A 23,693-nucleotide genomic window follows, 5' to 3' on the forward strand; every position below is an offset into this window, starting at 1 on the left:
ACTACCATTCTACCAAGTTTCATGTCTCTAGGCCATACAGTTTCGGCTCCACGATTAGTTCCCTGATAGTACACGTACATCAAGCAGACGTGTATTTGATGTGTTGTTTACATCAGGAAGACGTATCTTTTAGGTTGTTTGCTCATCTGCAATACGTCTATAAGACGTTTCCTTCCAGATGTCAATAAGACATTCAGCAGATGTCTTTGAGACGTTTAAGGCTCTGGTATACTTGTTCGTAACAGCTTGTCTGGGCAAACTTTTAGTAAAACTTCTTACCGGCTGCTAAACACCTTCTTACTGGCATTGGTCCATGTCATCGGTAGGTGTGGCCTGGAGCTCCACCTACTTTGAGGCCGGTGTTGTGCTGAAATCCCTGCCAGATTCTTACTCCCCGCTACCTGATTGGTCCCTCTCCCTAAAGTCAACCCCCAACCCTTAACCATTGTAGGGAGTAAAAAATCATCATGAAACCAGCATGGCGTTCAGTCAGTCAGGATCATTCAACATAAACACACCAGCGGGCAGTTATTAGCGAGCTGGTGCAACTTTACCTTCATCTGTACGATCGTTCGCGTAGAGACATTTTCCAGGAACATGTCATGCCATTTTTATTTTTTTTAGTCTACAAAAATAATAAAATCTACTCAAATAACCTTAAGTGCCCATTCACTCTGTTGTTTTAATGCTGCTTCACTCAAGTGCCTTCTGCAGTGAAAGCTGTTTATATAATTGATATTTACACATTCAGCTTTAAATCGAAGATGTGTGTTAAAGTTGCACTCAGTAATTATCTGAAGGATGTTAAAGTGGCTTACATTGTCTTACACTGACACCTAGTGGCATGGATGCTGCATCATTCAAACACAGTAGTTTTCAGTTACAGATGCCATTGTAGAAATTTACTATGAGCAGTAAACCAGGATTCATTTAATCCATGAATGAAAGTGTCCAATAACAGGGCAGTTATTGAGATTAAGCGAGTAGTATTCAGCTGGTCATGTGATTCGAACATGGCTGCCCCATGAGGTGCCCCTGCCCCATGTAGAATAAAAGAGCTTTTATAAGGTTACTGATATGAATGAACTCTTCATCTCACACGAGTGGTCATGATTTTGTACATATATTTTAAAATTACTATATATTTCTTTAGAAGTAAAAATGGTTACATGAGGAAAAACAATTACTCAGTGAACCTTTAAGTGTTGTGCAGTTATCAGCAGGATGCAGAATGAGGCCATGCAAAACTTTATTAAATGCAATTGAAATCTAACATGTTACTTTGACAATATGACAGCACAGCATCTGAGAAGAAAAGAAAGAAAAGAAAGTAGAGACTAAGAGAGACGTGCTGGAGAAATCAGAGTACACACACTGTACAATTTTCTATCGTGCTCATTTACAGTTAAAAACCCCTTTGTTCACCTGAAATGGCTAAATAACTCGGATATGACAGACTGATTACAGTAGTACCGTTCTTATGGATGTAACCTGAAAGATGCCTTTTTTCCTAATAAGCTACTGTGTATTGCAAGACTGTGCATATTTTTCCATTCCAAACATTATTTATGGGAGAGCAGGTGTGTGTTTATGTTTTGAGTGGCAAGCACCAGAAAAAGGGAATTTTAATAATCACAATAGAAACCTAAAGAATAAAGGGCTTTAAATGAGCACGAAAGGAAGGCAGTTGTTTTCGTTACCCGTATACAGCCACATTCTGCCTTAAGACAATTAATGGGGAATGCAAACAGATTATGATTCATCACATCAGTCTTCTTTAAATGCCACAAAATGTGATGTTCCTGAAGGAATTTTTTTTTTTTCATTATGTAAAATAATTTACCAATCAAAGGGTTTAGCCCTCAGTCAGAATTGGCTCCAACAGTCAGATAAAATATATAAGTTGGCAAACTGCTTTATAATACTTCTGTGTGACCCAGGACAACAGTGGAAAATACTTTTGACATCACCACAAGCATCCATAACAGTTAGGGCCGTAGCTAGTGGGGTGAAAGGCATTAACAATTCTAGGGGCCCACAGGTCCAGGGGGGCCCCAATTCAAATTCTAAACTATATTTTCTAATAAGGAAGGGGCCCAGAGCAATAAACATTTAGGGGGCCCTGAATACATTGCTATGGCCCTGATAACAGTACAAAAGTATTTTGAAAATGGTTATGATTCAAGTAAACAATAAAAAAAATGGAAGTGGCCACCAGCACATAATGCTATTTATCTCCATCATCCATGAAGCTGACATGGAAATGTCACTGAAACTATTCAGTCCAGCATAATCAAATACTTATTAGCCTGATTTTTCTTTTTCGCACCAACAATCTTAAACTAATAACTGAACAGTTTGGTTTTCTAATCCCTGGTCTTGTCCAAGACCTGTTACGAAAGATAAATATAATGGTTTAAATAGATAATGATGCAGAATATAGAACATTTCCTTGAGTCGGTCAAACAAACCCAACATTTAATAAAACACGAAATCAAATAAATTCACAATCCTGCTGTGAATCAATGCCATTAGAGTTCCAGAGTGTTAAAACCCAACAAAAGTGGGCTATGTCCGCAAACAATTACTCACTACACATTATATTAGATATGACATAGCTTGCCAAGTGAATTCCCTTAAAGTTACGGTATTATTAAACCATTACAATCACAAGCTATTCATGTGAGAAACTTTCAATAAGCAGCTGTACAATCACATCAGGACAGTCGTAAAAAAACAACAAATAAAAACAGGATTAAATAACATAAAAGCAACATAAGGCCACACGTCAACATATGTGCGAGATTTCTGTAGAAACTAAAAACATTCAGTGCTTCAGTGTACCTAATTATAATAACAGGACATCCATGACAATGTTTCATTATGTTCTGTTTTTGGTAAGTAAAAATTACGAACGAAAATGTTCAATAAAACAACTCGAATCACGCAGTTTTGGATGCCACATAAGTGAGATCCATCTGCCACCCCATAAAGTTTTACATTCCAGTTGTGCATAATTTTTAAAAACTTCTGTGTCTTGACTGAGCGGAAACAAACTATTAACGAGTGTTGATGGAAAATATGTACAAAGAAGTGCATTCAGAATGTGTACATCCGATGGGAAACACTAGGACTTTACGGCCACTACTTTCTTGGGCGTCCCTGGCTTTTTGGTCTGCCACAGGTGGCTGTGGATCGTGATGGCATCCACGCTCGCCGACATGGTTTTGGCCGGGATTTGGCTGAACTGCTTGCGGTCTGAGTTGTACTTGTAGAGACCATCGATCATCTTGCGTGAGATGGTTTTAGGGCCGATGCCGGCCAACTTGTTGATCTCCTCCGAGTCTGGGCAGTGCGTGTAAACAGAGCGGAACTGGCAGCCGGAATCCCGGAACAGGATCAGAAAGTTGTTGGCCCCTGATTTCTCCATTTCCTTAAGAAGACAAAGTCAGATTTTTCAATAAAATATGGTTTGCTTATATCTTACTTAGTGCTCTCATTCGATTAACATTTTTAATTGCCATTAATCGCAGGTTTAGAAAGTGCTGGAATTTGATTCTATTTATTCTTCTTGTTTAAATGCATTTATTTGCTTTTTAGGAAAGAAAGCAAAACAATATGTAACAATATAATGCTTTATTAACATTTTCCACACAAAGCCTTACACAGTATAAAGATAGAAATGCACTAAAATATCACCAATTCAAGTAACATTAAATGTTTCCCAATGTCTAAGTGGGAGTTTGACTAATTGAAATAACTAGTCTCCCCATAGGTTGCATATTCATTGCAATGGGCATTAAATCTCTTGAACTCTCATCCTGCACAATGTTAATGAGCCGGCAGACTGTGTCTATCCACTTTACTACAGCAATCCTTAAGATGCATTCATGATTTGCGTCAGGGCGTCAAACCCAGCACCAAGTGCCGCTTTGAACTCCACATGAAAAGCGTTTGCAGACAAAAACATCTCATTCTTCATTTTGGTGATAGTTGAGACTTGACATGCTTCTGTGGTAATTAAATTGCACCTTACAGAGGCTGCAAAGTACTTGCTTTCTGTCACAAATCCCATCTGGGTGTAGGGCTTTACTGGTTGTTTAGATCAGTGTTACTATCAGAAATAATTAATAATTATTTCTTTAGTTATTAATTAATATTTAAATTAATTAATTTAATCTAACTCATTAAAACCTCATATGGGGCTCCAGTAAATGTAGTGCGCTACGTTTAGGAGCAAGTTTGGTTATTAGCAATAATTAATAATTATCAAAGATAAATATTAATTATTAAAATCAATAGAACATTGATTAGAATCAGGGACTAATAACCAGATAGTATAACAGTCTCAATATTAGATTGTTTTCTTAGGAAAATCGACATCCGAAGAATATCGATTTTCGGGAAAAAAAAACAATGAATGAAGGCTTGAATCAGAGCACTGACATCCCGTCAGCATGACACAGGTGTATGCAAAACAAACCAAAACACTTCTCTTTGTAATATAACAAAGTTTATTTATGCAGTAATATCAATTAATAATTAATACAATGCAGTCAACAAACTTCCGACTTACAACTACAAACTAAACAGTGATATGATTAGATATGGAAACTAAAATAATCCTATAACACATAAGGTGTGTGTGTGAGTGTGTGTGTGTGTGTAAGGAGGGACGCGCACAATATGGCGGACGTGACTCTCATGGAGAGTATGTCACGCGAGACTTCTGGCCAGGGAATATGGCCGCGAATGTGGGCGGAGAGAAACCAGTCAATGGTAGCTTAGGGACAAAGCTGAGCTGTATCACGAAGCTATCTACTAGCTAAATGTGTGCCAGAATGTTTGTGAGGGGTCGCGTGTGTGTGTGTGTGTGTGTAGTTAGTACGAGAGAGAGAGAGAGAATTAAGTGAAGGCCCCAAAGCCGATTTCGCGATCATGGGAGAGAAAGCAGCTGTTAGTTTATCACTCAGAGACGCGGTGGATGGCTTGTAAACCGTCCTGCGGTCTTTGATTCTTTAATGGATAAACTCAGTTTGCTGGTCTCACCCGCGATGGCGGAAATGCACAACAGCTCAATGTGGTTGGACTACAATACAGCAAATCAAATTTGTGATAATTAATACCCTGAGTATTAATAATGAGCGGACATGGCGGTCCGTAAACTGTACAAGCAATAACATTGATACACAAGAATAACACACTATAATATTCTATCTCTGCCCAGACGTAAACCTCTTACTTGAATCGCATGAGGATGCAGAATGTGTGTTCATCCGTCCTTTAACTCAGACTCGGTTCCTCTAGGCTTGGGTGATGACGGGAGGCAATTTCCTCGCTATGTCGGCGGGCGGTACGGCTGCTGATTCTCGGCGGGCTGGCGGAGAAATCAGCAACGTCGACTTGATTGAAGAGGGAAGAGAAATCTTTTCTCTCTTCACTTCTGCAGGCAAACGGATGAAGATGTGGATTGCTCGGCGGTCTCCTTCGGATCCGTTAGAGTGTTCGGTGGAACACAAAGTAATCTCAACTCGTCCAGCGAGATGGAGATTGTATGGCCACAGTTTCAAGTCAGACGTTACTTCCTTGTGCCACGAGGCTGCACCTGAGAGCAGCGATGAGCTGCGTCTACACACGGCGAGCAAAGTTGCTGGAAGCAAATCCCGGAAGCATTTCAGAGGTATTTCTACTCCTGATGATGTCATGGTTGAGGTGCGTTCTGTCGTGTGCCTCATCCAATAGGAGTTGAGAGTTCAATCCTTTAGTCAGCAAGGCTTCATGGGATTTGTATCTGTTTTGGACTCCCTTTGTTTGATTTTGGCGCGGTTTCTATCAGTAAGATTTATGATTTATGTGGGGGCCTGAGTTAGGTTTTACGACTGTGTTAGGCCTGCCTTTGTCTTCTATCTGAATACATGAGGCCCAACATGGGCTTGTTTTGTACATATACTGTAAAAAGCATTAAGAGGTCCTTTCCCATCACTGCTGTGTGTGTTTGTGGTGTGTGTATCAGTGTAATGACTATGCGTGGACACATTGCAAAGGTTCCTCCCTAGTCCCACCAGTGTTTTTGCTGGTTTATTTTATTTATTTGGAATGCCCAAATCCCAATGTGCTTTTAAGTCCTTGTGGTCGCGTAGTGATTCGCCTCAATCCGGGTGGCGGAGGACGAATCCCAGCTGCCTCCATGTCTGAGACCGTCAACCGGAGCATATCACATGGCTTGTTGAGCGCGTCGCCACAGAGACATAGCACGTGTGGAGGCTTCACCGCAGCATCCATGCTCAACTCACCACGCGCCCCACCTAGAACGAACCACATTATAGAGACCACGAGGAGGTTACCCCATGTGACTCTACCCTCCCTAACAACCGGGTCAATTTGGTTGCTTAGGAGATCTGGCTGGAGTCACTCAGCACGCCCTGGGATTCGAACTAGCAAACTAGCGAACTCCAGGGTTGGTAGACAGTGTCTTTACCACTGAGCTACCCAGGCCCCCGGTTTATGCTTAATTAACGATAAATGTGTTAATCATGATTAAGAAAAGTTAACCCATTCACTTTAAATTAATCGCATGCGTTAACAAGTTCATTTTGACAGCTCTAATCTTAATATATAATACATATATAATCAGTGTTGTGTGGAATCTGATTACAAAGTAATTAGTTACTGTTATCTAGGGCTGCAACTAACAATTATTTTTAATCGATTCATTTTTGATTATTTCTTTGATTGATTGATTAATCGGATAAAAGGCACATTTTATTTCCTGTGATTTATTAATTAAAACTGATTTATGAGAAACATAAACGATTGTATTCTATACATTGTGTAAATAAAATGTTTAAAATATAATTGTTACAATATAATTTGCATGAGGTTTATATATATATATATATATATATATATAATTATTATAAAGAAGACTTATATCATAGAAGACTTTGGGTGCTAAATACACAGGCTTTAGTATGTGAAATACTGCATAAAATACAGTATATTTCAAAAAGTTTAGATACTAAGTTTGTAAATGTAGTGAATATGAAATGAATGTTACAAACAGAGGTGCTTACCTCTAAGATCTTGTTTTTCTGTCCCTCATTGACTTTGCCAGCTAAACAGCAGTGGGCCAGAGCATTCTGAATGATATGCTTATTGGACTTTGCGCTGGGCTCCTTGTATAATTTAGGACCTGTAGCCAAACAATGGAGGATAAATGTCATAGAAATATAAATGGATTCATGGGCTGCAAATCATATCGCATTTAATACGTTTACTGGATTAGATTAGACACAAAGCATGCCTGTATATTGTTTCTGTAGTGTTATAGCAGTTCCCCTACCAGTCTGCCAGAGGGAGCCCTCATACAAATAATAGATTTGAGGAATATTCACCAGGCTGAGCAATTGACCCTTTGCTAAACTCTGCCCCCCTTGGTTGCCTTTGCTCACTCTGAAAAGCTTTACCTTGGAGCAATTGTAGGTGTCGTTGCTGATGTTATATGTTCATTTGGGAATGAGGACTGACACAGTGTAATCCATATGCTCTTCTCCAGATTTATTTAAAGATTAAAAAAAAAAAAAAAAAGTAAGAAAGAAAAAAAGAAAAACACAGCATGTATCCTCTCTGGGTAACTCGTGTAACTATTACAAATGACCCGGCAACAACGTTCTTTTCATTTTTTGGATTATTTTTTATAAAATCCTTCCTAAAAATATTCAAACACACATTACTTCCATAGGCTGTCATTGGAAAGTAGCAAACGCGTGTTAGAGTAATGGCGGCAGGGCAACAGTTGCTAAGACAGGATTGGTCATAAGCACTTTTAAGGCGGGGCTTAGCGAAGGGTCAGTTCACACCAGTGCATAAACACATGTTCATTCATTGCTTTACAAAGTCTTGCCAGTTAAAGGAATAGTTCACCCAAAAATTAAAATTCTCTCATCATTTTCTCACCCTCATGCCATCCCAGATGTGTATGACTTTCTTTCTTCTTTTGAACACAAACAAAGATTTTTAGAATATTTCAGCTCAGTGGCTCCATACAATGCGAGTGGTGACCAAAAATGTGAAGGTCCAAAAATCACATAAAGGCAGCATAAAAGTAATCCATATGTCTCCAGTATTTTAATCCATATCTTTAGAAGCGATATGATAGGTGTGGGTGAGAAACAGATCAATATTTAAGTCCTTTTTCATGATCAATCCCCACTTTCACTTTCACATTCTTCTTCTTTTGTTTTTGGAGAGTCACATTCTCTGTGCATATTGCCACCTACTGGGCATGGAGGAGAAATTATAGTAAAAAAGATATGGATTAAACCACTGGAATCTTAAAGATTACTTTAATGCTTCCTTCAAAGTTCTGGTCACCATTCACTTGCATTGTTTGGACCTACAGAGCTGAGATATTCTTCTAAAAATCTTTGTTTGTGTTCAGCAGAAGAAAGAAAGTCATACACATCTGGAATGGCATGAGGGTGAGTAAATGATGAGACAATAGTCATTTTTGGCTGAACTATCCCTTTAATCTGTAATTTGGTATTGTTGTGTACTGATACTGAGGCGTGAATTACTCGGGCTGATGAAAGTTGCTCAGAACTACTATTCCTTTTGCGGACTGGTAAAGCTGGAGGCGTGAAATCCAGTAAAATAGTAACTTACCTGTGTATTCAGTGTTTGATGTCAGCGAGGATGTGGTGGAACCATTGTCCCAGTCCTTCTCTCCATTACGGCTACTGGAGCGAGTGGGGGACAGGCAACCATCTGCTGAGTCGGGCCTACTGGGATTAGACACTCAGCCATCAAACTCTGACAGGGCCAGTGCAATCATATCTCAACTGATTTCATGCAAAATCAGGCAGTGAGGTCTTTGTGAGTGAACTAAATCACTAACTTACTTTTAAAGTTTCATTGTTACCAGTATTAAATGGAAAAATATTTTTCAACTTTCATCATTAAATAAATCTTTGTATCATTTTGCTTCATTTGAATATAAATGTTCTTATATTTTATTTTGTTATCACTGTGCATTAGGGTTCTATTCATTAACATTAGTAAATGCATTCCTATATTCACTGTGTATTTTCACACTGAGAATCAATGGGTTCATACAAAAGCTGAACATTTTTTTCCAGAGGCTTTATATGGAGTTAGGATGAAAATAAGGTGCATTTCGAACTGTTCTGAGTGCAGACAGACAGCACACTGGAGGTTAAATCATTCACTAAATAGGGAGCAAGGGAGCATCCTATAGCTCTCTATGCATCCAAGTGCATTCAATACAAACTTCCTATTTAAAGTTCAGTTTCAGGCTGCAGATGATGTTTGGACCACTCAACATGTTTGGCAGACATGGGACAATTGTAACCAGTACTTAGATTTAGAATTTATAATGTATAATTTTATTTTAACATGGTTGGCATTGATTGGATGATGCTGGCCATTATTTTGAATCAGAATTAATTATGCTAATTTCTGATGTAATGTCTGTAACGTCTCAAAAACATAAATAACCAATACTCCTGGAAACATAAACAATTTGATGAAAAAAATCTTACTTTCTATAGCTTGGTATTATTTAAAATTTCACTGCTTAGTCCCGCTGTCCACATATGTGGACATACATTTTTAGGAAAACGATTTGCTCTAGAATTATTATTTAAAAATTTTTTTTGCTTGCTTATTAAGTGCTTCTAGTTACTAATCAAAAAGGGAAATGGAGGATCCTCACAGTACTCACACTCAGGTCTCAGGAGGTTAAATAATGACAGAATTGCCTTTTTTTGTTTTTGGACTGCAAGATTTAGGTGAGGATTCTGCAGTTTCAATGTTACCCACGGAAGGCAAAGGCACAAAGGAAAACCAAATTGCAATATTCGAGTAGTGCTTTTACTAGTCAAATATTTAAAGCTGAATTAGTAATTATTTGATTAATCGATACTTGTGCGCATCCCTTATTCATTGCGTATTTTTTACCACACCTTTTAAAATAATTAATCACTAAATGAACATGTTAAACTGACAGCCTTAGGAAGCAGAATCCCTAATGTTTGCTTCTTGTTTTTTTCTAAATAAATAAAAGAACATGTATTCGGGGGGGGCTGGGTAGCTCAGTGGTAAAATACACTGACTACCACCCCTGGAGTTCGCTAGTTCGAATCTCCAGGGCGTGCTGAGTGACTCCAGCCAGGTCTCCTAAGCAACCAAATTGGCCCGGTTGCTAGGGAGGGTAGAGTCACATGGAGTAACCTCCTCGTGATCGCTATAATGTGGTTTGTTCTCGGTGGGGCGCATGGTGAATTGAGCGTGGTTGCCGCAGTGGATGGCGTGAAGCCTCCACACGCGCTATGTCTCCGTGGCAACGCGCTCCACAAGCCATGTGATAAGATGCGCGGGTTGACTGTCTCAGACGCGGAGGCAACTAGGATTCGTCCTCCGACACCCGGATTGAGGCGAATCACTATGTGACCACGAGGACTTAGAGCGCATTGGGAATTGGGCATTCCAAATTGGGAGAAAAAGGGAAAAAATCCCCCCCAAAAAGAATACGTATTCCTTGTCCTGCTTGAAGTGCAGCTTACCTGGGTGTTTTTTTCTCCGAGTTGACACTGTCATTATCTCCAAGGTTAAGAGAGGCCAGAGACAGGCTGGACACTGAAAAAACACGAGGTCGTGAACCTGGGTGTAAATGCAAAGACGACACAGAACCCACAGTTACAAAAGACAACAATAAGCCCATGTGCTGAACTTTGTGATACCCTCATATACAGTAACAATACAGTTCACTGCATTTATACTGCTGTCTTAGAAACTGTGAAAAATGAATGTATATAGTATACAGTCTGACTGTAACAAAATGCTGTAACTTGTAAAAGGAACAGTTCACCCAAAAATGAAAATTCTCTCATCATTTACTCACCCTCATGCTATCCCTGATGTGTATGACTTTCTTTCTTCTGCTGAATACATATGAAGATTTTCAGAAGAATATCTCAGCTCTGTAGGTCCATACAATGCAAGTGAATGGTGACTTTGGCCAAAACTTTGAAGCTCAAAAAGCACATAAAGGCAGCATAGAAGTAATCCATAAGACTCCAGTGGTTAAATCCATATCTTCAGTAGCAATATGATAAATGTAGGCGAGAAAAATATCAATATTTAAGTCCTTTTTTCTATCAAACTCCACTTACACCTTCACATTCAACTTTTGTTTTTGGCAATCCGCATTCTTTGTGCATATCACCACCTACTTGGTAGGTAGGAGAAAATATCGGGAAAAAGGACTTAAATATTGATCTGTTTCTCACCCACACTTATCATATCACTTCTGAAGACATAGATTAAACCACTGGAGTCATATGGATTACTTTTTTTGCTGCCTTTATGTGATTTTTGGACTTTCAAAGTTTTGGTCACCATTCACTTGCATTGTTTGGACCTTCGGAGCTGAGATATTCTTCTTAAAATCTCAGTTTGTGTTTAGCAGAAGAAAGAAAGTCATACACATCTGGGATGACATGAGGGTGAGTAAATGATGAAAGAATTTTCATTTTTAGGTGAACTATCCCTTTAAATAATATATAATATCTATCTTTATGTTGTGACTAAATTAATTATCAAACACGACCTGAAAGAAATGTAAAAGAATTTAGATAGATTGGTTAAAATTGCTTAACTAATGTGTTAGATTAAGTAGAAAAAATAATTGTAAATTGGTTAGAAAATATATTTAGAAACAAGCGAATCTAGCAGGGTTCCCACACCTCTTGGTCACAACTTTTCCATATTATTACTGGATAAGGAATTTTATAGTGATTGAACTCACAAAAAAGCAATTTCTAAATTTAAATAAGCAATTTCTGAAATATTTTAGAGCTGAGCAACTCGTAAAAAAAATTATATTAATTACAAATATTTCCATTACTTTTTTAGGATTTTAATAATTTACTGGGTTTTCTAGCCTGGAAATCACAGCTTAAATATTCCCAGATATTTTAGGTTTTCAATGACTGTGGTAGAAACCCTGAACTAAAGATTATCTGTAATGAGCAGGCAAAGAGTTACTCAGGAAGGGATTTTGCAGAAATTCTTGATATTGCATTAGCTTTAAAGTTGTCTTCTAATGTTAGGCCTATTTCACACATACAGCATCTGTGCGGCGTGTTCATTTTGATGTTCATATTAACAGGTTACAGCATTCCCAATGAGTGTGTAAACCTATTCCGTGCTGAGCCTATTTTTGTGGTGCCATAACCCCGAACTCAGCAGAAATCATGTTGAAAATGCACTATAAACCTTTTAGCAATATAGGCCTTTTGAAGCAACATATATTACTGGAGTGTTTTGAAGAAAGGCATCTGCTTCAGACTTAATGCAAGCTAAACACACAGACAGTTTCAATTCTGTATATCTGACTGAATTCAGAAGAATTAAACAGTTTATATTCTGCAACTTAAGGTTTTGATTCTGTTCTCTATAAATTAATTACCATTTGGATGTAAATGTGCTAATCCTCCTCCTTCTGTAATATAGATGTCATGACAAACAAGTTTGTAATATGTCTTCATGGCTAACTCCTGAAACAATTAATTATTTTATCATTTATGGCTGGTAAAAACTAGTGGTCGACCGATGGTTTTTACAAAGGTCGATGCCGATACCGATATCTTGAGCATAGGATGGCCGATATAAATGCTGATATACATAATATAATTTAACAACAGCAAATCAAATGTACAAAAATTTCTAAGGCGAAACGAACATTTATTTTATACAATATTGTATGCATTTGCTTAAACTTGAAAAACAAAAAATGCTTGAAAGCAGAATTTGTTTACCGATATTTGACCATATTGCAATTATCGGTTTTGGTCTATAACAGTGTTTGCTTGGCTGATAAAAGAGGTGTTATCTTTCCCTTGTGCCAGTTCCAAAATCAACCAAAAGATTTGTCAATGGGTAATTAATAATCGGCCTGGTTGATATATTGATCTATCACTAGTAAAAACGACTTCATTTTCTGTATATACACTCGCAGATCCGTCATGCAGTAGAAACGCTGTAAGTGTGAAACAGTCGTCATCGTGCTTGTTAGAAAGAAATACAGAGGAATGCAGTGAGCTGGACAGGAGAAGGCTGAGAGTAGCACAAAGCATGCAGTACTGGGCTGTGCCAGTGGGGGCGCTCGCCCTTTACCTGCCATGGCCCTAACAGGAGTCTTGGGTGACTCCATCACATCTCTGTGGATGGATTTGGGACGTGGTTTCCTCTGCTTGGCCCCAGCAGGTCGCGGTTTGACCAGAGTGTCCATGTCCTCCATGAGCTTCAGCTGTTTTCTCCTTAGGTACTCCTGTTTGATAAATTCTCGTCGCGCTTTATCTTCTTCCTTCTTCATGCGGTCTTCCTCGGCTTTCAACCTATTGCAGGAGTCCGATTTTTAAATGGCTGACACTTTAGCCATTTAAAATGAGGTGAAGGAGTTTATGTATAAGGATAGCTGTGATGGGTGTTACCTGGCTTCCTCTTTCTTTTGCTCAAGTTCAGCCTCTAGCTGCTGTTTCCTCTGCTGGCTCTCTCGCTCACGTCTCAGTCTTTTTTCCAGAAGTGCTGCCCGCTTCACGGCCATGCTGTCCTCTTCCTTCATATCATCCTGACAACATAAACACATAATCAGAAATGACAATCTAACAAATCTAACAAAATGACAATGAAAGAAATCAATGAAAACAAACGGAATGTCATGAATTATCTAGTAGCTTCAAAAAATAGTGAATAAGCATTCAAATATAAGACAGATATAAGTTATGAAGGCATCCATAGGAATCTGAAGGCAGCATATACATACTGATGTTGACCCGACCAGTCTGCATGAACCAGATATGACCACTACACAACTCAGACAGCTTGCAGAATACTTACATTATAAACTAAATTATTTATATGTCCCAGTTTTCTGTCCTAGATCAAACAGCTGCATGGCATAAAGTACAGATCCAGCAACAGTGATCTGTCCCAAGCTAACCTCATTAATCCACTCTATTGTTCAGAATAATGTTATAGATTATGATGAATATTATAGATAGTGTTTATGGTCATCCAGTAACATTATCCGGAGATAATACTCTGTTTTGGGTTCTTTCTATGATGCTTAATAGCTAAAATAACTAGATTTTCACATTCTCAAGACAATGTGAGTGGTGCTTGCCCTCGCAAAACTCGCCACCACAGTGCTAAGGTGTTCTGGGTGGTTGCCAGTGTGCCGTTATATATGGTTTCTTAGGTCCTCTGAGTGTTGTTAAGCATGTTGCTAGGGTGTTCTGTGTGGTTGCTATGTGGTGACTAATGGGGCTATCACATCACTCGCAGCAGCGTTGTGCATACATTGAGTTCTATTGAGTGAAGCATCAGCGTTGCCACTGGGATTGCGTTGCACTTCTTCAAGTGTTCTAGCACGGCATTTCAAGTTCAAACATTTTAAACTTTGACCCCATTGAAGCGTCAGCCAATGATTACCAGACAATTCAGATGTTGTATCATTATGTGGGCAATGCCAATGCTAAATCAAAACAAGATGTTCTCGGCAGCGCTTTTCATGTGGAGATTAACGCTGCTTGATGCTGGCATTGAGCAGTGCGTAGACACCCTGAGTCATATGTAAGCCCATTTACTGCCCATCCCCAAGTCATGATATTTTGGTCAATAGATATGGCTTTGGTTGACTAAAAATAGCCAATTTCAAAAAATACAACTGAAATAAAAACTGTTTATGCAATATTAAAACTTACTTAAACTAAACTGAAACTGAAAACCAAAATGAAATAAAAACTAGTAAATTTTCAAAACCATAATAACTCTGGTACTGGTGGATAATACCTTAAAGAAGAATCCACAGCACATTTTCTGCTCATCATCCTGATTTTCCCCTGATGTATCCTCTTCTTCCACGTCTAATGCCTGGCCATCCAGGGGCTTGAGGACAGACAGTGGAACCTCAATTAAATTTTTGTTGTTCTGTTGGTTAATGTCAACTGGCTTCTCGGTGGGAGTAACAATGACCATATCAGTTTTAGGCTGTAATAATACTTCCAACACACTAGATACCACTGCAGGCTTGATCTCTTCTGTTGTCTTCTTCTGTCCTTCCCGTTCCTCATTTTGTTCATTCTCCTTCTTGCTTTCTTCTACTTTAACTTCATAGTCACTGGCATTAAAGTCAACATCCTCTGTAACTGCCTGTTGGGTTTCTTTGGTTGGTGAGGCTTGTTCAGAAGAACATTCAATAGACAATGACTCAAGGCCTTGTTCAAGGTCCTTGTCTGTGGTTTCCACTCCTAATTGTTGTTTCTTCTCATTTCCCAAGTAAGAAAAGGAGTATGATACAGACTGAGATGGTGAGAACCTTCGGAGGCGTGGTATGCTGTCCACGGACTGAGGAACAGTCAAGACTCGGTTGAAGGGAGTGATCTTTAGATCACTGGGTCTGGTTGTCCTTGGGGTCTTGGAATGGAAAGAAGCAGACTTCCTCTTAAGGTTTGTAGGGGAATGGTGCGTAGCTCGAGGAGAATCTGCAGGTGACGGAGACCCAGATGAGCGAGCTCCACTCCCTCTTAGCTCTCGTGCCTGTTTTTGTGGCGAAGACTGAGATGGTGACACTATCCGAGCCTGTTGCTCTCGCATCTGCATGATTAGCTCCTGTTGCTGGGCCAAACGCTGCATCTCACCCTGCAAGAAGCTCAGGGAAGCATTGAGCTTCTCAATGGAGCGAGTGTACTCCATCAAGTCCGCCTCGGAGGTGCCATCCTCACCCGTGGACTTTAGTGGCAACTTTACAGGATGGGGTGTCTCTGCAGGCATCTTGCTTTCTTCTGAACTGGGAGTGTCTTCTTGAGATGGCGAGGTGCCATCTCCTTTCCTCTTGACCACTGTGAGGAAAGCACTGCGTCCCATCTTTTGGCGGTGCCGGGTAAAGGCTGCCTCCACTTTCTTCTTCTGGGCCTCAATGGCTCGACGTTTCTCCTCAAGTCTCATGCGCAACTCGACCATTTCAGCAGCCATTGCTTGTGCGGGATCCTTGGATGGTTGGTGTGCAGGGCTAACTTCAGGCGAAGGAGCCCAGGAGACTGAGTGTGGAATGCAGAGATCCGAAACATCTGAAGCTGTGCCCTGGGAGCTGGCACCTTTGGCCTCCAGGTTTGGATTAAGTTTACGAAACTTCTGTTCTGCGAAGCTGGTCATCTTAACCCCTGGTGTTAGAGCAGGGGTTGGGGTACTTCCAGCAGGGGACTTACCACTGATGCTGGGACATGGGCTAGTGGAGCCCTGACTATGGCATGTTCTTGCCTCATAGTCTTGATCTGTGTCAAGCTCCATGCTTACAGTACAATCCCTAAGGGATGAGTCCTCGTCCAGAGTCTCCTGAATGTCCTCTGTCCGTACATGGATTCCGGTATCGACTTCTGTGGTGGATTTGCTAGCATCCCCTTTAGATGACTCTGAAAAGGAGTCTAGATCACAGTCCTTGACTTTGGGGTTTAACTCTCCTTTGCTCTGGAGGTGAAGGAAGAAGCCCTCACTGGCCGTATGAGCCCTGGGGCTCTGTGACTTCTTCTCTGAGTTGTGGATGATCTCAAGGGCCTCTTCAATGCTAGGTGGCCCTGAGCCAATGAGACGGCCATTATGCTGTCCAATCAGATTCTCAGGACTGCCCTCTTCCTCAATGCCCATGTTCTTGCCATTAACTGGCTGAAAGGACAGATTTCTCTTGATGCCTCTGGTCCCATGGGCCACCTTGAAACCAAATCCTTCAGTGCTGGCAGACCTGGTCATCCCTTTGCACGTTGATGGAGGTGTTTGGCTAGTGCTCTCTTTATCAAATGGGATTTCAAAGGACACTCCCTGAGAAGCAGACCTGTGGAAAAGTCACAAAGCATAGGATCCAATTAGGGTTGTTAATGATAAATCGATCGAGTATATGCCGATGATAATTTAATCGATCAAGAATAGTAATTAAAAGGGGAAAATATAAAGCAAAACTATAGTGTTTGTCAAGCGAGAAGTTATTAATTAATTTTCAGAAATATCTTTAATTGACAATCTTTAGTGTTAATGAATGAAAATTAATTTTAAAATCATTATTAATTGATTTTCACTCATTAACGTTTACAATTGTCGATCAAGGATATTTCTAAAAAATTGCAAACCTAGATCCAATAGCATGTAGTTTCGAACTATATGGTTTCAAGTCTTATCAATGAGATGAACTTACCTCTTCTCTTTGGGCCAAGTACCCATGAAGCTCTCCACAAATGACATTGAAGTTGATCGCTTGATCTCACCTGAAAAGCCCACATATAAAACTTATATACAGTAGCTGTACTGGACGTACTTCAATTTGATACTTTTATATTTTGTTTACATTGAAAACAAAAGCAATATTTTGCCTGTTTACCTGAGCCTGAAGTCTGTGGTTGAGGTCGGAGAGGGAGACTTGAAAATATAACATGAAAATAAGGAACAGGATATATAATAACTATTGATACTGTACAATTTCAACAGCTACAGATGTTCAGAATAAATCAAGTAGGAATGGGGAAGTTTCAAAACAAAGAAGATCTCTGATACCTTGGTCTGTCTGGACTCAGAGGTCTTTCAATGAAACTCCTCTTTGTGACTTTTGAGATGGGCACAGATGGCAGATGTTTGAGTGAGGGGGCTGTTTCTAAAAATCAGGACAAATGTGTCATTATACTAATGTAAAGAACATTGGGTAATTTTTCTGGCAAAAGGTTCTGTTTTAAGGGTTGTTTACCTTCAGTGTTCAACACTTGAGGTTGAACGAAAGGTGGCTTTACAACCTCAAACCACCAAAAGAGCTCAGCCATTAACACAAGGTAGTTATTCTGTAAATGAAAAAGAAAAAGAGAACATGTAAACTTATTTCATATATATTTCTTAAAGGGATACTTTACCTAACAATGTAAAGTCAGCATCTACTTATCCACTTGTTGTTCCAAATCCTTATAACGTTCTTTCTTCCGTGGACCACAAAAAGATGTTTAGCTGAATGTTTGGGACTGTCAGCCTCAGTCACCATTCACTTTCATTGCATCTTATTTTTCTTCCAAAAAATTAATGTAAATGGTGACTGAGACTGATATTCTGCCTAACATCTCCTTTTGTGTTCCACATAAGAAAGTCACACAGGTTTGGAATGAGGGTGAGTGAATGAATACATTGTTATTATAATTTTTTGACATTTGTTTAAAGTCATTTCTGTGCTTATTTAAAATTGATCTGTGCAACATTCTTTATTTCCAACAAAGTGTCTCTGCAGTCCTCAAAATCTCATTAATCAATAGGCTCCACCTAGAAACATAGTGCTCTTTTCCTTCACATTTATTTGTTTGATAACATATAATACAATTATGACAAATATAGCTTTTTTGCTTGATCTAATTAACACACACACACAATTTATTTTTTGTTCTTTTCCCAACAACTTTTACATTATGCCAGGACAACAGCATTCATGACTGTAAATCTGCAGAGGCCACCTGACATAATGAAAAATGCCTCTGATATACACTATTCTCACTCAGCAGAAATTGTATTCAGCAGTTTAAAGGCACAGGGCAACACAAACAATTAACAGAGGGCACTTCCAGAAGACATTACCTCAGCATTTAACTTTATGGACAAATTCGCCTTTTCTCTGAGAAACAATGCAATGAAATCCTATTTAACATAACTATTACCAATGACTGAAGAAATAAATAAAGGGGCCCTTTGTTGATAATTTTTGTGGAGTGGTTGACAGTCTGTGCCCAGATGGTGTTTGGCACATGTGCTTTCTCCCCATCTGTCAGGCTACCTACTTATACAAAAGGTGTGAACATATTTCAAATATTATAAGCCTTTAATAGTAGTTTTAGGGGACCATAAAATTGCTTTTTTGAATTTTAATATAACATGCCGGGTCTAATATCATAATAACATTAATTACCCAGAGGGCTGTTGTAGCCTAATGACCTTTCTTGCTGAAAAGACCAGATTAGACAAGCATGCTGAACCAGGCTGGTTTATGCTGGCTTTGTGTTGGTCTAGCTGATGGACCCCTGCACTAAGTAAGTGTTTATCCTTTGTGGAAACAAAGTGCGTTAATTGGAGGAAGCTTTCTTTGTGAACAGCACTGATGAGGTATCAAACTGTCATTTAATGTTTCCTACTGTAGTTTAATAAATGCTGTGAGCATATCTGCAGTCTGGTTGCCAAACACTGAGTGTTGTGTTGACTGTTTCTGAGATGATACTCTCATGGGCTGTTCAGTTAACGCAAAGCACAACAGTCAAGGCTTGGATGCTGCAGGGCGTGAATTACAACAGAAAAGAATAGCAGAATAGAAGAGAAACCACATGCTTGTAATGCCTAATCAGTTGCAGGCAGATTTAGGAAATTGGGGTAGGAAACTTGATTAAACAAGCTGGAGCAAATATAGTATGTACACAGGAATAACCAGTTTATATATATGTATATGTATATACAGTTGTGCTCAAAAGTTTGCATACCCTGGAAGAAGTTGTGAAATTTTGGCACTGATTTTGAAAATATGACTGATCATGCAAAAAAATTGTCTTTTATTTAAGGATAGTGATCATATGAAGCCATTTATCATCACTTTTTAAATCATAATGATAACAGAAATCACCCAAATGGCCCTGATCAAAAGTTTACATACCCTTTAATGTTTGGCCTTGTTACAGACACAAGGTGACACACACAGGTTTAAATGGCAATTAAAGGTTAATTTGCCACACCTGTGGCTTTTTAAATTGCAATTAGTGTCTTTGTATAAATAGTCAATGAGTTTTTTTTGCTCTCACGTGGATACACTGAGCAGGCTAGTTTTTGAGCCATGGGGAGCAGAATAGGACTGTCAAAAGACCTGCGTAACAAGGTAATGGAACTTTATAAAAATGGAAAAGGATATAAAAAGATATCCAAAGCCTTGAAAATGCCAGTCAGTACTGTTCAATCACTTATTAAGAAGTGGAAAATTCGGGGATCTCTTGATACTAAGCCAAGGTCAGGTAGACCAAGAAAGATTTCAGCCACAGCTGCCAGAAGAATTGTTCGGGATACAAAGAAAAACCCACAGGTAACCTCTGGAGAAATACAGGCTGCTCTGGAAAAAGTCGGTGTGGTTGTTTCAAGGAGCACAATACGATGATACTTGAACAAAAATGAGCTGCATGACCTGGAGGCATTTTGCCAAGACGAATGAGCAGCTATACCACCTGCAAGAATTTGGGGCCTCATAGACAACTGTTACAAAAGACTGCACACTGTCATTGATGCTAAAGGGGGCAATACACAGTATTAAGAACTAAGGGTATGAGGACTTTTGAACAGGGGTCATTTCATTTTTTTCTTTGTTGCCATGTTTTGTTTTATGATTGTGCCATTCTGTTATAACCTACAGCTGAATATGAATCCCATAAGAAATAAAAGAAATGTGTTTTGCCTGCTCACTAATGTTTTCTTTAAAAATGGTACATATATTACCAATTCTCCCAGGGTATGCAAACTTTTGAGCACAACTGTACATATATATACAGCTGTGGGGAAAATTAAGAGACCACTGCAAAATTATCAGTTTCTCTGGATTGACCATTTATAGGTATGTGTTTGAGTAAAATGAAAGTGTTTGTTTTATTCTATAAAGTACTGACAACATTTCTCCCAAATAAAAATATTGTCATTTAGAGCATTTATTTGCAGAAAATAACAAAATAATGGTCAAAATAACAAAAAAGATGCTGTGTTTTCAGACCTCGAATAATGCAAAGAAAACAAGTACATATTCATTTTTAAACAACACAATACTAATGTTTTAACTCAGGAAGAGTTCAGAAATCATTATTTGGTGTAATAATCCTGATTTCCACAGCTTTCATGTGTCTTGGCATGCTCTTTACCAGTCTTTCACATCGCTGTTGGGTGACTTTATGCCACTCATGGCGCAAAAATTCAAGCAGCTCGGCTTTGTATTATGGCTTGTGGCCATTCATCTTCATTTTGATCACATTCCAGAGGTTTTCAAATGGGGTTCAGGTCTGGAGATTGGGCTGGCCATGACAGGGTCTTGATCCGGTGGTCCTCCATCCACACCTTGATTGATCTGACTGTGTGGCATGGAGCATTGTTCTGCTGGAAAAACTAATCCTCCGAGTTGGGGAACATTGTCAGAGCAGAAGGAAGCAAGTTTTCTTCCAAGATAACCTTGTACATGGCTTGATTCATGCGTCTTTCACAAAGATGAATCTGCCTGATTCCAGCCTTGCTGAGGCACCCCCAGATCATCACTGATCCTCCACCAAATTTCACAGTGGGTGCGAGACACTGTGGCTTGAAAGCCTCTACAGGTCTCCGTCTAACCATCAGACGACCAGGTGGAGGATCGGTGATGATCTGGGGGTGCTTCAGCAAGGCTGGAATTGGGCAGATTCGTGTTTATGAAGGACGCATGAATCAAGCCACAAACAAGATTATCCTGGAAGAAAACATGCTTTCTTCTGCTCTGACAATGTTCCCCAACTCTAAGGAATGTTTTTTCCAGGAGGACAATGCTCCATGCCACACAGTCAGGTCAATCAAGGTGTGGATGGAGCACCACCGGATCAAGACCCTGTCATGGCCAGCCCAATCTCCAGACCTGAACCCCATTGAAAACCTCTGGAATGTGATCAAAATGAAGATGGATGGCCACAAGCCATCAAACAAAGCTGAGCTGCTTGAATTTTTGCACCATGAGTGGCATAAAGTCACCCAACAGCGACGTGAAAGACTGGTATAGAGCATGTCAAGATGCATGAAAGCTGTGGATATCAGGATTATTCCACCAAATAATGATTTCTGAAGTCTTCCCAAGTTAAAACATTAGTACTGTGTTGTTTAAAAATTAATATAAACTTGTTTTCTTTGCATTGTTCGAGGTCTGAAAACACGGCATCTTTTTTGTTATTTTGACCAGTTTTTATTTTCTGCAAATAAATGCTCTAAATGACAATATTTTTATTTGGAATTTGGAAGAATGTTGTCAGTACGTTATAGAATAAAACAAAATGTTCATTTTACTCAAACACATACTGTACCTATAAATAGTAAATCCAGAGAAACTGATAATTTTGCAGTGGTCTCTTAATTTTTTTCTAGAGCTGAATATATACAACGATCAGCCACAACATTAAAACCACCTGCCTAATATTGTGTAGGTCCCCCTCATACTGCCAAAACAGTGCCAACCCTCATCTCAGAATAGCATTCTGAGATTCTATTTTTCTCACCACAATTGTACAGAGCGTTTATCTGAGTTACCGTAGAGTTTGTCAGTTTGAACCTCTCTGGCAATTCTCTGTTGACCTCTCTCATCAACAAGGCATTTCCCTCCACAAAACTGTTGCTCGCTGGATGTTTTTTGTTTTTGTCACCATTCTGAGTAAATTCTAGAGACTGTTGTGTGTGAAAATCCCAGGAGATCAGCAGTTACAGAAATACTCAAACCAGCCCATCTAGCACCAACAATCATGCCACGCTCCAAATCACTAAGATCAAATTTTTTCTCCATTCTGATGGTTGATGTGAACATTAACTGAAGCTCCTGACCCATATCTGCATGATTTTATGCACTGCACTGCTGCCACACGATTGGTAGAATAGATAATTGCATGGATGACTGTTGGTGCCAGATGGGCTGGTTTGAGTATTTCTGTAACTGCTGATCTCCTGGGATTTTCACACACAACAGTCTCTAGAATTTACTCAGAATGGTGACAAAAACAAAAAACATCCATTGAGTGGCAGTTCTGTGTACGGGAATGCCATGTTGATAAGAGAGGTCAACAGAGAATGGCCAGACTGTTTCAAACTGACAAACTCTACGGTAACTCAGATAACTGCTCTATACAAGTGTGGTGAGAAGAATAGAATCTCAGAATGCTATTCTGAGATGTGGGTTGGCGCTGTTTTGGTGGCACGAGGGAGACCTATACAATATTAGGCAGGTGGTTTTAATGTTGTGGCTGATCAGTGTATATGTTTGAAAGCACACCACATGATTTTGGCTAACAAGAATAAAGCCAGCTCCCATGGACGGCACTTGCACCAGTGTGGAAAAAAAGAGCTCAAAATAACAGCATACCACCCAAACATCATATATTAATATGACAGATTCATTGATAATATATTCAGAGAGGGAATCCAGTTCATAATATGAAATTTGAAGGCACTGATCGTAATAAATGGTAGTAACATTTAACTCTACATTATACATGTAAACATGTTTATAAGATCTAACTTGCTCACCATGATTATCTTCAAACTATTGTTCCATCATGATAGTACAGTAGTTGAGCTGAAAGAGAAAACTGACTGTAGAGAAAGAGAGGTTATGCTATAGCACCCTTGCGACATCGCTGAAAATGCAATGTGTACTTGTGTTGCCTTCCCAATTGTGATCTGACACAGTTCACAACGCAACAAGGCGTGACATTGAGATTGTGTAAGCGTATATTTCGGGAATTTAAAAGAAGCATTTTTCAAACGTTCTTTACAGCGTTGTTGCATTGCGAAGACACGTTGCAATACGAGATGTGATCTGACACTTCGCAACACAACAACACATGACATTGAGATTG

The 23,693-nt window shown here is 39.3% G+C and overlaps 1 protein-coding gene across 6 annotated transcripts in view; it reads right to left on the bottom strand.

The window, feature by feature from the left end:
* Window positions 1–1,232: 1,232 nt before the first annotated feature.
* Window positions 1,233–23,693, bottom strand: part of LOC127438472 (calmodulin-regulated spectrin-associated protein 2-like) — a 92,820-nt gene continuing 70,359 nt past the window's right edge. For 2 of the 6 annotated variants that reach the window (XM_051694090.1, XM_051694088.1), the window contains 11 exons: window positions 17,810–17,900; window positions 17,623–17,719; window positions 17,450–17,487; window positions 17,267–17,336; window positions 14,875–16,909; window positions 13,515–13,651; window positions 13,198–13,418; window positions 10,584–10,656; window positions 8,665–8,780; window positions 7,074–7,192; window positions 1,233–3,433 (listed from right to left, as the gene is read on the bottom strand). In XM_051694090.1, coding sequence (XP_051550050.1) covers window positions 3,128–3,433; window positions 7,074–7,192; window positions 8,665–8,780; window positions 10,584–10,656; window positions 13,198–13,418; window positions 13,515–13,651; window positions 14,875–16,909; window positions 17,267–17,336; window positions 17,450–17,487; window positions 17,623–17,719; window positions 17,810–17,900 — 3,303 coding nt within the window. In that variant the 3' untranslated portion in view covers window positions 1,233–3,127. Of the gene's footprint in view, window positions 3,434–7,073; window positions 7,193–8,664; window positions 8,784–10,583; window positions 10,681–13,197; window positions 13,419–13,514; window positions 13,652–14,874; window positions 16,910–17,266; window positions 17,337–17,449; window positions 17,488–17,622; window positions 17,720–17,809; window positions 17,901–23,693 lie in introns of all 6 variants that reach the window. The other 4 variants (XM_051694089.1, XM_051694085.1, XM_051694087.1 and 1 more) reach the window with 3 other exon arrangements.

The sequence above is a fragment of the Myxocyprinus asiaticus genome, chromosome 49, assembly GCF_019703515.2.
Source record: "Myxocyprinus asiaticus isolate MX2 ecotype Aquarium Trade chromosome 49, UBuf_Myxa_2, whole genome shotgun sequence".
Lineage (NCBI taxonomy): Eukaryota > Metazoa > Chordata > Actinopteri > Cypriniformes > Catostomidae > Myxocyprinus > Myxocyprinus asiaticus.